Source organism: Orycteropus afer, unplaced genomic scaffold, assembly GCF_000298275.1.
Source record: "Orycteropus afer afer isolate SDZICR_OR568_19922 unplaced genomic scaffold, OryAfe1.0 scaffold00182, whole genome shotgun sequence".
Lineage (NCBI taxonomy): Eukaryota > Metazoa > Chordata > Mammalia > Tubulidentata > Orycteropodidae > Orycteropus > Orycteropus afer.
Window position 1 is genome coordinate 876969 of NW_006921769.1, and position 18722 is coordinate 895690.

Genomic DNA, 18722 nt, shown 5'->3' on the forward strand with positions numbered 1-18722 from the left:
GAGTGGTTACTTTCTTGGCAGAATGGTCTTCTAAATGGAATATGAATTCCTTGGCAGTACACAAAGATTTTATAGGGGTGCTCTGCTACTTTGACTTCCATGTCTTCAATTTAAATATGAAACATTTACTAGTATCATATAGATTTCCCTTCCTGTCCAAGCATTTACCTTTCAAAATGGTCTTCTCTTACTTTATAAAGACAGACCTACCATTCACTCAGCCTGAATCTTACTTAGTATAATACTCTCTGTACGTCCTAAAGCATAAAAGCTTCCAGAATACCAAAAGAATGTAAAATTATAATTTATTCTGTCAGAGACGCCTCCTTTAATGATTAGCCAGGGCTTTATAAACATAGAGCTTACTCTTCTTCCCTTGCTTATCTGTTAGGAGCAATGCATGGCCTTATAAGAGGCCTTTTGACCTGTGTCTGGATGTACTGACATCAGATATATTGTACTGTGTAGACATTAGAAAAGATGGTAAATTTTCTTTAATGACCTCACATCTTCTATCCCTGGATTACTTCCAAAAAATGCACTGATCTTAAGGGACTCTGGTAAAACTGAAGAGTAGTCTCAAAATTACCCTAAGGATTTATTATTAGCTATAAAGAAAAATATCTTTGACCAGACAAAGCAGTATATGAATTTTCTAAAATTCAACTGGAATATTTTTCAGGACCACATTTTTCAAGTTATAATGGATAAAACACCCCGTGAAAAGTTTTACATGAATTATTTTAGATCAGATAGGCATTACTCAATAGAGAATTTAAAATCAAATTAATTCAATCTTACCATGCAAAAATGTATTCAATGCCCAGGCAATTTTCATGCTATTTCATCTTATAAAATATTTAAAATGTTTCTATTGCCTATTAACAAAAAATAAAATTATATGCTAGCTGCTAGAAAAAATTAGTTTCAACAGTATATGCCTTTCATTCTCATTAAATACACAGGAAAAATTTACTGTGATTCTAAATAACTGAATGGGGTTAATTTCAGGATTTTATATTTGAGTCTCTTTTATTACTCTCTAAAGCTGAAGACTAGAGATTCCTAAGATACGTATATATAGACTAAAGGAATTCCATGTGTTTTCTCATATTTCTCACTTAGAAAATAATATTTTCAGCTACCACATGATATCCTATTATTAAAATATAAATAATGCAATATAATAATAAATAAATATAAATATCATAGTTTTTCTTATTGTTAAGTCTTAGAAATGGAAAATAACTATATTGATGTACATATTTTCATCATGCTGCTTTTAGTTAATTGATCTCACAAGGTATAGTCTAATTTATCATTAATTTTCACAGTATTTCTTAAAATACATATACTTACATAAATTGAAAAATTAAGTAAGACCTTCTGGATGCAAAGTACGTCTCATTTGGGTGATTAATTTGACAGTGTGATTTGCTTATTTAGGCTATAAGACTATTTCCATAATTTAAAGTTAACAATATTTCTATTTTTTCAAAACTTTCTTATTTTTAAAATAGTTTAAACACTATACCTTTGAGCAAAAAATAAAAATAACACACACGATTAATAAACATTGAATAAGGTTTGTTAATGGCATTTACTGGTACATTTCTCAAAAATTGAGGAAGTGAACTCATCTTAATTGTAATGAATCTTTTTGTAAGTCAGTGGTTTCCAGTTCTTTACATTGAACAAACCTGAAGGACTTAATTGAATTGTCAGATGATAGATTAAAAAAATAATAATATATATATATGTGTGTGTGTGTATACACACACATATATGTGTGTATACATACATACATACATATATATATATATGTATATATACACACACTCCTCAGAAGGAAGGTTGGGCAATCTACTTCTGTAAGGATACTGCCTCGGAAACCCAAGGAGGGGTTGCTATGAGTCAGGTCCGACTTGATGGCACATAACAGCAACAAATATATACACACACACACACACACACATATACATGTATATATATGTGTGTATACATATAGATGTATATATGTATGTATGTATGCATGTATGTATATGTTTCATGCTAGATCATTGTGATTTTTCTGCTTATAATTCAGAGTGGATACAAATATATATGCAAGTATTATCTAAAAGCAAACTATTTTTATTCTCCTTTATTTCTTATGGAAACAAAGTTTTGGTTTTTTATACTAATAAAAATTAAAAGTAGAATTAGAGATTGTTGAAACATATATGTCAATCTAGGAATAACAATATTCATTCATAGATATATTTCATTAAGAAATATATGTATTTCAAATATAATTTTACCTCTTCCTTTTTATTTATCAAAGTTTGTACATGTTCACCCATGTATACTAACAATTAGGAGCTCTGGTGGTGTAGTGCCTAAGGCATTTGACTGCTAACCAGAAGGCTGGAGGTTCACACCCACCAGCCACTCCTCATAAGGGAGACTGGGCAATCTACTTCCATAGAGATACCACCTCAGAAACCAAAGGAGGGGTCGCTACAAGTTGGAACTGAATCAACAGCAGTGAGTTATACTACTAACTACAAAGATAACTATATGCAAAAGAAATGTTATTAACTCTTAGAAATACTTATGCAAGAAATGTTTTAAAAATTAAAATTGTATTTAAAATTTTATGGTAAAAGCATGATAAATTAACATTAAAAACTTTAAAGCTTGAGTATGTAGTATATTAGGGTAGAATTTTACGGAGGAAATGGAGTGAAAACATAAGTTCAAGGAAGGGGGAAAAAGAACTATGTAAAATTTCCCATTGATCAAGGAGAGCTTGCATGTATATAGGAGTCCTGGTGGCACAGTGGTTAAAGCACTTGGCTGCAAACAAAAGATTGGCAGTTCAAAGCCACTAGCTGCTCTATGGGTGAAAGATGTGTCAGTCTGCTTCTGTAAAGATTACAGCTTTGGAAACCCTATGAGGCAGTTCCACTGTGAAATTTTTAACAAATGATAGTGAGTATCAAATTGCTGTGGCATTTATATTTTTTTGGATACATTTAAAAGAATAATACAAGTTCCATCCTAAAATGTCAATATTTATATTATACCAGAAATTATTGCTATTCATAAGGTTTCCCCTGGCCAATTCTTTCAGAAGTGGACGGCCTCTTCCTTCTTCCTAGTCTGTCTCAGTCTATAAGCTGGGCTGTTACCTGTGCACCAGGTGCATCTCCCTGGGTTTTAAACACCAGAGGCTCAGCCTCAAAACTCACATCTACATGTCACCACAGTAGGACAAACCGACAGACAAGTTTGTCCTGCTGTTGGAGACCTCTCGTATCACCCCCACCTGGCTGACTGTTCCTCTGTTCCTCTATTGACCATGCAAAGGCATTTGATTGTGTGGATCATGACAAATTATGGATAACATTGAGAAGAATGGGAATTCCCGAGCACTTGATTGTACTCATGAGGAATCTGTACCTTGACCAGGAGGCTGTCGTTCAAACAGAACAAGGGGACACTACATGGTTTAAAATCAAGAAGGTAGTGCAGCAGGGTTGTATCCTTTCTCCACACTTATACAATCTATATGCTGAGCAAATAATCCGAGAAGCTGGACTGTATGAAGAAAAACGTGGTATCAGGATTGGAGGAAGAATCATTAACAACCTGAGATATGCAGATGATACAACTTTGCTTGCTGAAAGTGAGGACGACTTAAGGCACCTACTGATGAAGGTTGAAGAATACAGTCTGCAGTATGGATTACGTCTCAATATAAAGAAAACAAAAATCCTCACAACTGGACCAATGAGCAGCAGCATCACAATAAATGGAGAGAAGATTGAGGTTGTCAAGGAATTCACGTTGCTTGGTTCTACAATCGATGCCAACGGAAGCAGCAGTCAGGGCATTAGACGACGTGTAGCATTGGGAAAGTCAACTGCGAAGGAACTGTTTCAAGTGCTGAGGAGCAAGGATATCTCCTTGAGGACTAAGGTGTGCCTGACACAAGCCATGATATTTCCAATCACCTGGTATGCATGTGAGAGCTGGACAATGAATAAGGAAGACCAAAGAAGAGTTGATGCTTTTGAGTTGTGGTGCTGGCGAAGAATGCTGAAAGTACCATGGACTGCTAAAAGAACTAACAGATCTGTCCTGGAGGAAGTGCAGCCAGAATGCTCCTTGGAAGCAAGAATGGCCAGACTTCGTCTCACCTATTTTGGTCATGTTGTAAGAAGGGACCATTCCCTGGAGAAGGATGTAATGCTTCGTAGGGTGGAGGGGCGATGAAAGAGGGGGAGGCCTTCAAGGAGATGGATTGATATGGTGGCTGCAATGATGGGCTCAAGTATAGCAGGGATTGTGGGGCTGGCGCGGGATCGGGCAGTGTTTCGTTCTGCTGTGCATGGGGTCGCTATGAGTCGGAAATGACTTGGCGGCACTTAACAACAACAACAACAACAACCAGAAATTATATCTTTTGTGTATATTTAAAGTTACTATAATTTCAAGTGTCAAATTTAAAATATATAATTGGGTATAAAACCAAACCCAAACTTACTGCCATCAAATCAAATCCAACACATAGCAACCCCTCCTTGGGTTTCAGAGGTGGTATCTCTAGGGAAGTAGATTGCCCAATCTTCCTTCTGAGGAATGGCTGGTGACTTTGAACCTCTAGCCTTCTGGTTAGCAGTCAAATACCTTAGGTACTACGTCACCACGAAAGTCCATGTCTTATAACAATTTGAAGACCACTTACTCAGTAGGTACAAAAAGGCTGAAAACTAAAACCAGCAGTAAGGAAGTTAGAAACACCCCAATTTACAATAGAAAAAAACTAAAAAAAAAGTACCCCAAAATTAAGTATTTCTATCTTTATTTTAAAGGCAAGGAAGCTATAATTCAGAAACAATAAGAAATTACCCAATACTCAAAGCCAAGAATCCTTGACAAGAAGTATTCCGGTCTCTTCAATAGGTCCATGGTCATCGAGGGGATAGGGATAATGAAAGATGATGCCGAGACACACACTTAGGGGTGGATGGGGTATGGTACACAAAAATGAGAGGTGATCAACGGTAACTCAAATATGATGGACTGCAGTGGTTCAAATGACAGAAATGCCATCCACTGCACAGCATCAAGGAAATTAGACAGGGGTGATTTTACAAGGCCGTTGATTAAACAAACTTGAATTTTACAAGGAGAAGCCAAAGATACAACAGAAGTATTTCCATTCGCTTAATGTTTGTTGAGTGTCTATGAGTTTGTTTACAACAGCAATGAAACAAACTTTAGGAAGATGACCTTTATTTAGCCAATGACCAAGAAGATGGCAGAGGATGTTTCACTCTGTTATACATCATGTCTGCATGAGTCAGAGCCAACCGATGGCACCTAACAACAGCAAAGATGGCAGAGGATGTTTCATTCTATTATACATCAGGTCTCCATGAGTCAGAGCCAACCCGATGGCACCTAACAACAGCAAAACCAGGGCTGACTGGGAGTGAGAGGGTTAGTACTTCTGGAAAATTAACTCTGAGAATTGACCTTTAATTAACCCTGGCAGTGAGCACTAGAATCAACTAGGGCTGTTATGCATTACTTCTGTCTAGTGAGTAGCCAGAGTCTCCAGAATATTGGAAAGTCCAACAATTTAAAATAACTAGTGAAATAAACACATTAGCCAACAGTTCTAGGGCAAAATGACAAACAGAGGTTTCTGGAACTTGATGGACTCCTCAGACTGGTCAGGAGGTACCACTAACATCAATAAACCTTCATGGGGACCTAAGCTTGTCCTTTACTGGGAAAGATCACTGCTGTGTAAGAAATCACAACTTCTATCTACATTAAAAGAACTTGAATATCAGCCCATATTTGTTAGCATCTCTCTGTTAGTTATAGCTATTACTGACAACTCTGCCCACATATAAGGTTTCTATGTTAGTGGCTGACAGAGGCTGATGAGTAAGGTAAGCTATGTAGAACAGAGCTCATCAGGAGAAACTCTAGGATAAAGGATTGAGTGTACAATGGTAGACGAGAGGAATAAACCAGAGGTTGGTAATAAGATAGGCAATTTTGGAATAGGCGACAGATATGCACCAAGAGCTTTAGTACTGGATGAGTTTGCTAAGCTAATCAACCTCTAAAGTTCCCATGCTCACTCTTGCTATCCCCAGAAATTTCAGAAGCTGTAATGTGTCTAATCATCCTCCAAAGTTCCCATGCTCACTCTTGCTATCCCCAGAAATTTCAGAAGCTGTGATGTGTCTAAGGAACTCTGGCAGTACAGTGCCTAAGGCATCAGACTGCTAACCAGAAGGTTGGTGGTTCAAACCCACCAGCCACTCCATGGAATCAATACTGGCAATCTACTTCTGTAAATATTTACTGCCTCAGAAACCCAGTGGGGTCACTATGAGTAAGAATCGACTTGATAGCAGTGGGGGTTTTTGGTGATATGTCTGGGTTACTGAAAAGAATCTATAGTCCATGACTGATTTGATTCTAGAAGCCCTAAGAAGGAAGGAGACCTGCCTTCCTCACTGTGCATCGACTGGCTATTATCAAATATAATCTGTGTTTCAAATAATGATGGCTCAGAGGTTGGACTGAAATGTTTATATTGCCATGGATAATCCCCTTATGAATAATTGAGTGTTGACTACACGAGTGACTCGATAGTTTAGCAATCATTTTCTAATTCTACTTTATGGTTTCTTTACCTACTTTGGAAGTAGGCACTGGTAAATTAAATTGGACATCCTCACTGTAAATAGGAAAGCTTGGGAAATACATACAGGCATAAAATATTCATGAGGACTCAATCCCCTAGAAATTTATAAGCAGTTCCCTCTACCATGTATTATAGAATTGAAGTCTCAATTATACAAAGCCAGCTAATACAGGACAGGAAAATTATGCCAGGTAATCACAGTCAGAGTAATAACACTGAAAGCGTCACCACAAAATAAAAATTATGAGCCCTTCAAACAAATTTGTTTCTTGAATAGAAAATCAAAGTGCAAAATAAAAGTGTATATCAACCAAAAAACTGTATTATAATAGTATGAATGCCAAAAACAACAACAGCAACAACAACAAATAGAACACTATTAGCTAAAGTATGTTTGTTCTAAGCTGGCTACTGAGCCTACTTACTTTTTGAAAGATCAAGGGTATTCGAGTTCCTGGGACTTTCCTCTGATCTTGTTCTAGCAATACTGTCAATGGAACACCAAAAAGGCCAAAATCTGCGAAAAGGAAAATAAATTTCTTCACTTCTCTCAATCTATAAAATATAAATAAAAAAATCAAAGGCACACACAAGATTTCTGACATTGTCATTCAATCACACAACTTATTTATCGAACATCCCCTAAGTGGTAACACTGCTTTAGCTATTAGGCATACAAAGCCTATTAGACTGACTCTGGCCCTGCCTTATAGAACAGTCCAGGAGGAAAAGACAATCAAACAACTGATTGCAAATAATCACTGAAATAATTTAAAAAGTACAAACTGCTCCATCAGAGAAATGGAAGGCTGTGGGTGTGTGTACACAAAATATGTAAATAATTTACTAAATGTAATCAAAAAGTTCTGGCTTAAAGCAGCCATCACTCATCTCTCCCCCACTGAATTAACATTTAAAATTCTACAGTGCAGCAAAAAATATAAATATCTGGGTTTTTTTGAGAAATCAGCTTGCATTATGATCTTGTTCCACAAATGTTCCTTTTAGAAAGAATAAGACATTTGGCATTCTTGAATTTAAATTTGTAGTTTAACATATTTGTGATTAACTCTAGAAGCAATGAAAGGTAATAGGTTATGAGTTTTTTCTACATTACAATCATAATCCTTGATTCTGGTGCAAGCATAGTTTCTACCCAGCACCTCTACTCCACTCCCATGACTGAGCATACAGTTAACACAGAAGCGATAATGATTGTTTCCTTTATGACAAACTTCATCAGGGTAAACATAAATCATTTGCAATCCTAAGAAAGGAAATTACCTGTGGTAGGAGGGCAGATATTAGAAATCATGACAATTGAGATGTCATTCAAAAGAACCCCAGTAATTCAGTAAATAAGAAAAGTTATAATCCTCAAGAAAGTCAAGGGTCTAGTTTATAAGGTAAATATATTGGATAAGATATACAAGATAAGATACAGAAATGATGGGAAAAAGTCTATTAACAGTAAAAAACTTAAAAATGACTTAATATTTTTCTCTCTGCTAGGATGCAATACTAAAACATAACATTAAAAAACGTTTCTCAGCCACCTTAAAAGTTTCAAGCAATGAGTCACAGCTATTTAAAGTATATTTCTATTTAGTATTTGGAGAAGGCTTTGCCATGAGCTCCTAAAAGGCATTTGAAATCTTCATTATAAATAATGGACTATGGAAAACTATAAGCACTGTTTGACTCGTAAATTCACCATCCCAAGTCTCAGGCTAAAATGCTCAAAGAACTGAGAGCAGAAAGAGACCCTCTGAGGCCCAGCATGGAACAGAAGACCTGAGGGGAAGGCACACACCTCAGCCCTATAGAGAAATTACCTCCAAAACATACATCAGGTGAATGCTTGTCTTTGCTACAGTTACCATAGCAACTCAGTAATGCTTGCCTGGTTTCTTTTTAGGAGAATACCTTTAAGGTTAAATAAGACAAGAGATTTCTAAACAGTACAGCTTTGGCAATTGAGAATTATCTGGATTTCAGGGATAATAAAGTCTAGGAAAATAAAAAACTGCAGTGGTGGTGACTTTTTATCGTATTGTAAGAGATGAATTCAGTTTATGGAGTGGTAAAACAAGCTGCTTGTAACAGAAAAACTACACAAATGCATGATGAGAACATCTCAGTGCTATTATGCACCACAATGGCACATTCGTAATAGAGTGAAGAATGTTTTTGCGTTAAAAGTTGAACATAAATGAACAAGGGGAAAGATTACAAACTTACACAATTTCCCTTTAGATGAACAAGCAAAAGTAATCATTCAAGATCAACATCTGAAAGTCATTTTTCAACATCTGATTTTGGACATAAATAAACAGATGCACCAAAGGCATGCTTTGCAAAAGGAGAATGCTCATGAGCTAAGATTCCTGGGCTTAGAATTTTCTTCCCCAGGAATTAAATTATTTTATAATTCCTTTCTTTTCTATAGTCGAAGGGACAGCTTATTTTTATTCAGTTCCCTAATTTTTGAAACAATGTCTTAGAATCTGAGATTGGGATGTATTCAAGGGCTAGTTTATTTTGTAGATGTTTTCAGAATACTGATAAAAGCCAGGCTCACTCTTTCTACTTTAGAAATATTGTTGTTGTTGTTGTTAAGTGCCGCCGAGTCGTTTCCGACTCATAGAGACCCCATGCACAGCAGAACGAAACACTGCCCGATCCCACGCCAGCCCCACAAATACCTGTTTTTTATTTCAAGATTACCTTTTGTTTTCATTTTCACAGCTTTTTCTTGTTTCATTTCAACACCCAGTACATCATAGAGGGCAGTCAGCTCAATAAGAGCTAAACGGCACACTTTCTTCATGTCCTGAGGTGCCAGGTCACCAATCCTTGTGGTACCAGTTTTGTCTTTTGGCAATCTGAAATTCTAAAATAAACATCATTAATATAGTAAAGGTGTGCAGTATCTACTCCTCTCCTTTTCTAATGAAAGAAGATAAAATGTAACTACAGAAAGAAGTTATACTCAGAGTAAGCGCAAAGAAAGCCATGGCAGAATTTCTGTTGGGGGGAATTAAGAGCTATTTTGTCACAATGTGGACTGCCAAACTTGTAAGGAGTTCAAGAGTCGACATCTTAAGTCAGATACGCTATGGAACTTAGACCTTCTACTAGGAAAACTAAAACCAGTGACTATGAGGACAAAAGAAACAACAAACTCAAAAGAGAAAAAAAGACCCTTAGTTAACTGACCTTTAAGAACCAAGGAAGATTAGAAATCAAGCACAAATCATGAGGAAGAAGGGGAGGAGAAATGAGGTGGAGAGGAAGTAAAAGAAGGAGAAGAAAAAGAATAGTAGCTATGAATGACTACTTCTTGTTGTTGTTTGTTGTTATGTGCCGTCGAGTCGGCCCCGACTCATAGTGACCCCTCCTTGGCTTTCCAAGGCAGTGTCACTACGGAAGTAGGATTGCCCAACCTTCCTTCCGGGGAGTGGCTGGTGGGGTTTGAACCGCCAGCCTTTTAGTTAGCAGTCAAGTGCCTTAGGCACTATGCTCCCAGAGCTCCTGAATGACTACTTAGAAGGGGCCAAATACCCTTTTTATACATTTGAAAGAACCAAGTCCACTGCCATTTAGTCAATTCTGACTCATAAGCAACCCTATAGGACAGACTAGAACAGCCCCATAGAGTTTCCAACGTTGTAATCTTTACAGAAGATGTATTCGAGCCTCCAACCTTTTGATTAGCAGTGAGCACTTAACCACTGCATCACCAGGGATCCTGGCTACATACATTATGTACCTTTTCATTGTCTTGAAAACCCAAATGAGGGAGGTATAGAAGACTGTATAGGAAGGGGAGGGGAGTAATAATACGGACTTCAGAGCCAGAAAGAACCCCTGCCAGTCCTTGAGCTGCTTACTAGCTGTATGACATCAAGCAACTGTTTAACTTTTTTTTCTGTAAAAGGATGATGATGATGATGATGTCACCTAATTCAGAGAGCTGTTGTGAAGCTTAAGTGCCCAGCACTTGCAAGCACTTTTATGTGGCTGCTATGGTCATTACTTTTCACCACTAAATGGATAAACTGAGATGGGAGCAGTTTTCTAGGATCACAGGCAAACAAGCAGTAGCACCAGGAGAGAATCCAGAATTTTCCCCACTGCCCAGAATCTTCCCTGCTGTCCCACAGACTCATGCCTTTGTGTCATGTGTGTAAGAGACCCTTTCCTCTTTGGAGAGGTCTCAGTATTTCCACAGGTGAGAAAGGACTCCAGAAAGAGGGCCAGAAAAGCCAAACTTGGGCAAGTTCTGATTTTTACTCTCTCCCCACCTCCACTTTCCAGTGGGGCCCTATGTCAATGACATGGTAAAAGGAAGTAAAGGGTTTAATTAAAACAAAAAGTACTGTTTTATTCTTAATAGCTCAGTTCTCTGTTTCCTTTCTTCTCCTTTCTCCCATCTCAGCCAAAAGCAGAGCCACATAAAAAATAAACATAGAGATAGGAGAAAAAAAGTTTAAAAAAGTAAACTTACACCTTCTATACCAAATCTGTACCACTGAGAAAAAGTTAGAGGACAGAGTTCACACACACAGTAGTCAATTCTGAACTTTCCATGTTAACTTTATTTTCTAACTTACTGGTCTTATTCCCTAACTCAGAGAGGGCAAATTATCTTTAAAAAAAAAAAAAAAAAGTTGTTGTGTGTTCCCCTCATTACCTATAGTTGCTGCTGCCCGCCTTTCTCAAATATCATCTACTCCCTAATCAGCCTCTCTTTACATCAAATATAAGAAAACAGACCACAAGGGGCTATGACCTGAAAGCATGAATTTTTCTAACATTTAATACAAATTACAGTCATACTGAGTTTGTTATGAAACAAGGATCATTCTCTGAAAATCAGAAAAAAATCACGTTATCAAGATTGTATCCTTTGGCTTCTTCATTTCATCTAATGACCAAAGATATTCACATGATTCCTTTATTCTCTTTGCTGCATTGATTTTGGACCCTCTCATTAATACTTTATGCACTAACTACTAGTGCAGGAGACATGTCCTAGAGCAGCAGAACTCAAATTGGGGTACAGGGAAACTCTGGGGGCCAGGGGGATGCCCAAGACCCTTCCAAGGAGTCCCATAGGTCAAAACTAGTTTAATAATTAATACTATGACATTATTTGTCAATCTAACTTTCATTCTCTCCTGTGTGTACAATGGAGTCTTCCAAAGGTCCATGAATGCAGGAGCACTGAAGAGTATTGAGCTGACTATTAAAACGAGATGTTGGGCAACTGTGAAAATGTAAAACCATAGCTCCCTTCTCAGCAAGTGCTTTGTTTTAGAAAAGAGTTATGTTTCCATTAAAATGTTATTTATTTAACCACACTATTGTTATTTTACATGAATTAATAATTAAATTATTTAAATTAATTAAAAATAATTAATTTTTAAGATTCTCAATTTGAATTTCAAATACAGCACATACTAATAGGTATAAAAAACCAAAATCACCACCATCAAGTTGTTTAAAACTCATAGCAACCCCGTTAGGTTTCTAAGGCTATAAATCTTTACAGAAGCAGACTGCCTTCATCTTTTCTTCCATGGAGCCACTGGTGTGTTCGAACCACTGACCTTTTGGTTAGCAGCCAATGCCTTACCCACTACACCACCAGAGCTTCTATTGATAGGTATAACTAATATAAAATATTTTTGAGAGCATGAGGAGTTCCTGAGACCAAATGTTTGAGCATCACTGTCCTAGAGCAATCCCTAAAATCTATAACTTTCAAACAAACTCAGTTCCTCAAACTCCATAGAGAATCTTCAAGTTCACTATAGAAGAACAGAGTCTGTCTTAACTCATTTGTAATACATTTTTCCCCTAAAAGAACATTAAACAAAACAGCTATAGAGATCATTGAAGACAGAGCCTAAGTGAATTTCCAAAATAGGTGTTAATGGCCTCCATGGCACTATGCAGAGGGCTGAGAATGTGGAGCGGGACTACTGGTAGCAAGTCCTGTCTACCTGACTTACTGGCTCTGTGACTTGTAGCAAATTCTATCACCTTCTGGGCTTCAGCCTTTTCATCTGTAAAACTGGAATAGGAACATAACCTATCTATAAGGTTGTGGTGAAGATCAAATGGCATGTAGTAAGCACTCACAAAGTGTTAAGTGTTATTGTTATATTTTTTTCACAGAATTTTTTTTTTTAATAATTTCAAGATTTCAGTGAGATAATCATTTTGTTCCTCGCACGATGAAAAGTCATCTTGCCCCTTATTCATGGTTTTCCTTTTCTTCTAAATATTATGTCAAGAAAAGAAAAAAGCAGTAAGGATAATACTTATATTTGATCAATGATTTCTCATTAAATTCACTACCATCAAGTCAAATCCGACTCAAGCAACCTCTCCTTGGGTTTCTGAGGTGGTATCTCTATGGAAGTAGATTGCCCAGTGTTCCTTCCAAGGGAGTGGCTGGTAGGTTTGAATTGCCAGCCTTCTGGTTAGCAGTCATATGCCTTAGGTGCTACGCCACCAGAGCTGGGATCATTTCTAAAGTTTGTTACTAGAGAAGTTTCTCTGATTGTGTACAGCACTGATTTCTCATTATAGTCTCCAAAATCCAAAAAGGGTAAGAATAATTATGTCATATTCTAGATTGGGGAACAGAGGATCAATAAAGTTATGAAGCTTAAACATGGCCATGTAACCAGTGGTATAAAAAGAATACAAATTCAGCTTTCTTGAATTCTGTTGGAATGTATTTTCCCTCCATAACAACAGGCAGGAAAGAATCTGGATTGACAGGAGTCTATGTAGGACTGTGAGTCCCTCAAGAAAAGAAGCCACATCTCAGTCCCTCTGAATCCCTATTGTACCACTGACCTGGCATACCACAAGTGCTCTGTCAAGGTCTGGTCAACAAGGAAGACACACACCTCATGGGGTATATGCAAAGAATCAAACCCACTGGAGGGGATGGGGGGCACTGCTTGATGTTCCCCTCACTACCTGTGATGTCTTCAAGCTTGACATTTAAAATTACATAAAACTGATTTATTATTCTCATGCCTGGTCCCATGATTCTGATCACTGCTCTGTTTTCTTAAGGGTTAAACAGTATTTATCAACCATTTATTTCTTTCAAAAAGGTTATTTTAAATATTTCATTAAAATAAGTTTGTTTTGGTCTAATAAAGCAAACAAAACATGTAATACAATTATTTTAAGTATTACTCAAAGTAAATGTTTAAAGAAATCTGAAATATTATTAGTTCAAACATTTGATTTACCTAGCAATATATCATGAGTTTTATTTATCTATTTATTTATTTTAATATTGTCTTTAATGAAAGGAGATATCTCCTCATCCCAATGTTTAATTCATAGCAGTAGATTTAAATATGTATGGAGTTTCCTGTCGTTTTTTGTTTAGTTAATAGACTGGATGGGTTCCTTTGTTGGCTGAGAAGGCATTACAATTTCAGCAAAAGAAAAGCTCTCTACCTTTTGAAAAATTAGCTTAACTTAAAAAACAAAAAGAGCTAAATGAAGATTTCAAAAATAGATCAATAAGGTCATTGGTTTTCACGGGATACTATAAATCAGTCAGGTGCGACTAGACCCCTCTTGTTTAAGACCTGCCGTGTGAGAAGTGCCCACTAGGTGCATGATCAGTCACGAAGAACTGGACTTTTTTTTCACTCATTGAATCACTCTAGTTTCCCCCTGAAAAGCAAGGGAATCTACTCTAAACTTGAAAATCTACTTTCAAAATTATTTTCTACAATTTCTATAAATCACTTTATATCATCTATTACATTTTCCATGAGTAAAATATGATTTTATCATAATATTTCATTCATTGCCATTGCCACAGGATGAACACTTTTCCAGACAACCAAGGCATTACTAACTTTTCAAATTTCAGTTTTTATAATTTTCTATTTTTTAGGAGTGTAACAACCATAATTTAAACTGTTCTTAATGATTCAGGATTATGACTCTAAAAAATATTTTTATATTGTATAAAAGTCTGTGTCTTCCTTAGATTTTCTGTCTCCTCACTCAATCCTGCACCCTATTTCCTCAATTTTCCTCCTGCTTATCCTGAAGTGTTCTTTTCTCTACTGTTCTTCAAATTACACCTCCACGTATAGTCTGTGGCCTCTAGTAGGTACTGGCCCTGTTACAAGGCAACTAAGGTTATTATAAAATATGAATTTACTTGAAACAAAAATAGTTCAACAGAGTCCAAAGACTGAATAAAGACCTAAGAATTAAAATATAGGCAAACATCTACAATATGGACTTTATCACAGCTATCCTTTCAAATCTAGTCTCATATATTTCTGAATAAAGTCTTAATGAAAGAATATTTTAAAGTGTCTATTGTATATGATTCGGAAGGAAGGTTGGGCAATCCTACTTCCGTAGTGATACTGCCTCGGAAACCCAAGGAGGGGTCGCTGTGAGTCGGGGCCGACTCGACGGCACATAACAACAACAACATTGTATATGATGGACCCAGCAAACTGGAATCATATTATAACATTATCTCTCAAGCTACCATGAACAAGTTGTCAGTAGCTCTAACACAAGGCCACTTACAAACAAAAAAAAAAAAAAAAAGCAAACTCAATGCCATCGAGTCGATTCTGACTCACAGCGACCCCTCCTTGGGTTTCCAAGGTGGTATCACTACAGAAGTAGATTGCTCAGTCTTCCTTTCAAGGAGTGGCTGATGGGTTTGAACCACCAGTCCTCTGGTTAGCAGTCTAGGACTCTTACTTATATGCACACCTAAATCAAATGTGTATATACCTGTAGAACACATTAAGTAAAGTTGACTTGCTCTTCTGGAGCAAGTTCAGACTTTGAAAGCTGTCATTGAAACCAGGCTCATTAGGCCATGCAGTCTTTTTAACCTGTTTCCTTGTCTAAATTAAAAACAAAACAAAACAAAACAGACATATTGGTGTCAAGTCCCCTCCTCGGGTGTCTGAGGCGGTATCACTATGGAAGTAGATTACCCAATCTTCCTTCCAAGGAGTGGCTGGTGGGTTTGAACTACCAGGCTTCTGGTTAGCAGTCAAATGCCTCAGGCACTATGCCACCAGTGGGGGTAAAAATATCTACCTCACTGAGACTATTATATAAATAAATGACATATCTACAAAGCATAATTTCAGAGACTAGGGAATGTACAATAAGTAGTGACTAACTTTTCAAAAAAAAACCAAAGTCCCTGCCATGGAGTCGATTTGACTCACAGTGAGCCCTCCTTGGGTTTCCATATCTCTATGGAAATAAAGCACATAAAAAGTATAAAAAACCTATCTCCAAGTTTAAAAGAAGAAACACAAATCCACTATGAGAGATTATCAAGAATTAAAAAATATTTCTCAATGATGTAAGAAAAAGGAAGTAAATATGAAATGAGGTCAACAGAGAACAACAAATTCAAAAAGGCTACTGTTTATATACAGAAGCAAGGGAGCAGAATTGGAACTTTAGCGTTTATCTGCTTTGACACTTGTCTCAGAGTAATGAGTATAAACCTTTGCTTCGTCAACCATGCTAAAGGCCTGGTAGAAAGGTTGCAATATGTCCCTGGCTTTTAAAAGATAGCTGATAAATAAATGGTTGTATAGATGAACCAATGCATATGTGCATAAATAAATACATACATTAATAATTATCCAAAGTATGCCATCCAATAGTTCTAAAGGTGATTTCACAAATTTTATCTAATGTAAGTTTACAATCAAGAAAGACTTAACAGGGAAGTTAGACGTTAAGATGTTAAGCCACACCCATGGCAAATAAGGAACAACAGAGGCATGGAAATGAAGGTGTTATTTCAGGCTTACGGCATAACATGCACAAAATCAAGAAGCTAAGCAAGTACAAATTAAATTGTTAAACACAGACTGAAATGACAGAGGACGTATTTGTTTTCAAGCCTCCCAGGTGGAGATTAATTTATATTCCATTTAACTGTTTTAATCAATAATATCTCTGTTTTCCTTAATCAGACATGACTATTCTTTTATTTAAAAATCTTTCCATCTGTTGAGATGATGACTTGGTGTCACACTTAAAGTTCATTTTGTTAAGGACTGTCTGCCTGCAGGTATCATCTCTTTAAGCCAAATGATGCATACTTCTTTTCTTTTCTTACTAAGTATAAAAACAGATTTTAAAAATATATGATAAAGACTGGGGGGAGTTCTGATAAGATGGTGGAACAAGCAGATAAACAACACAGCCCCTCTTCAACAAAGGGAAACCGATTAACACAGATACAAAGATAATCCTGGAGCCCTGAGCTTTGAAAGGAAGGATACCGAAGTAGACTGAACTCCAACTAGTAGAACCTGCATGAAAACACCAAAAAAAGGAGACATATGGAGCCATGGTCTGTCAGCGATCCTGATGGCACACACAGCTTGGTACTGCCAAGTGGTATTAGGACCTAAGAATTAAACTAAAAATCGGCCATGCCAACCGGGGGCTGCACAGAGGACTGCACCGGTGGCTGGTGAATAAAAGGAGAAGTGGCGAAGAGGGAGACAGGCTGAGACTTTTGTGTCCAGAGGGCACAGCCATTTTGAATGTTTACAAGTGGTCAGACCATTTTGGATATTTAAAGTGACAGAGTTCTCTCAGATTCCAGGGACTAAGAATAGGCTCCACTTGCTGGGGACCACAAGGACATCCCAGATGCGAAAGACTGGAAAGATGTGATATTCCCCTTGTTACTCTTATACCCCACACCCTCTTGGTGAACAGAGGTGCAGCCATCCTCCACTCCCACCCACCTTCTGGGCTGGCAGGACTTCCATCCCAGTTTGTGTGCTCAGATGGAGCCTGGGTGCTCAAGCCCACCCTGCCCATATTTTTTTTTTTTTCCCTTTTTTTTCAGTTTGCTTGTATTTGTCTGTTTTAAAATTATAACTGTTATTATTATTATTGTTTTGTATGTCCTATTCATTCTTATTCTTCTTATTTTATTATTCTTTATTCTTCCCTTCCCAGGTTCTATTTTTAGCTTTTTCTCTCTTCCCTGTTTCTGGTTCCCATGTTTTTCTTTCTTGTGGCTAACTCCATTCCTTGTTTTTCTTTTTGCATTTTTCCCATTTTTTTTTTTCCATTATTCTCCTACTCTACCTCTTTTCTCTTATTGCCCTCTCCCCAGATAGTGTGAGGTTTTTTTTTTTTCTCTCTTTCTTTACTTTTCTTTTTTCAGTGATTGTTCATGTGTGTTCATGCAGTGTGTTTTATGTCCCCTTGTGTTTACTTTTTGGATGGCTTTTCAATTCTTGCTTTTGTCTAACTGAGTGGGAGACAGCAGCCATTCCCATATGACACAAACACACCCACACCACCTGAAGCTCCACACACTTAGTGAGAGCCACCAGTTCCTTCTCCACCAACTGGCCAATGATAAATGACCACCAAGAAGAGCCTGATTCATCCTTAACTCCTCTTTACAAACAGTTAACAGAGATTTAAATACAACAATGTCACAATGTCTTGGAGACACCAGACATCACCGTCCACACAGAGAAGCAAGATAAACTGGTAGAAACAAAGGAGCTGGATACAGACCCAGAATACATCCCTGAAGAAGCAGCAGTAATGGAACTACCTGATAAGGAATTAAAAATGATTATATTTAGGAACCTTCAAAGGCTTGAGAGACAAATCAAGGAAAACACTGACAAAATTAAGGAAAACACAGACATAATCCTAGAACAAATTTGGAAGAAAACACAAGAACAAAATGACAAAGTAAATTAAAAAATTAGAAATGATACAAAATCTACAGATAGAAATCCAGAAGATTAATACTAAATTTTCAGAAATAACACATCAAAAGGGTAAAGGAACAGAAGATGGCGGACTAGACAGAAAGACTGCACAGACCCTCTTCAACAAAGAAAAGGGAAACCAATTAACACAGACACAGATGATAATCCTGGAACCCTGAGCCTTGAAGGGAAGGATA

At 37.0% G+C, this 18722-nt stretch overlaps 1 protein-coding gene across 1 annotated transcript in view; it reads right to left on the minus strand.

Moving 5' to 3' along the window:
• Positions 1-18722, minus strand: part of ARHGAP18 (Rho GTPase activating protein 18) — a 191654-nt gene that overhangs the window by 42112 nt on the left and 130820 nt on the right. Inside the window, 2 exon segments of the mRNA XM_007947358.2 lie at positions 7144-7235; positions 9446-9611. Coding sequence (XP_007945549.2) covers positions 7144-7235; positions 9446-9611 — 258 coding nt within the window.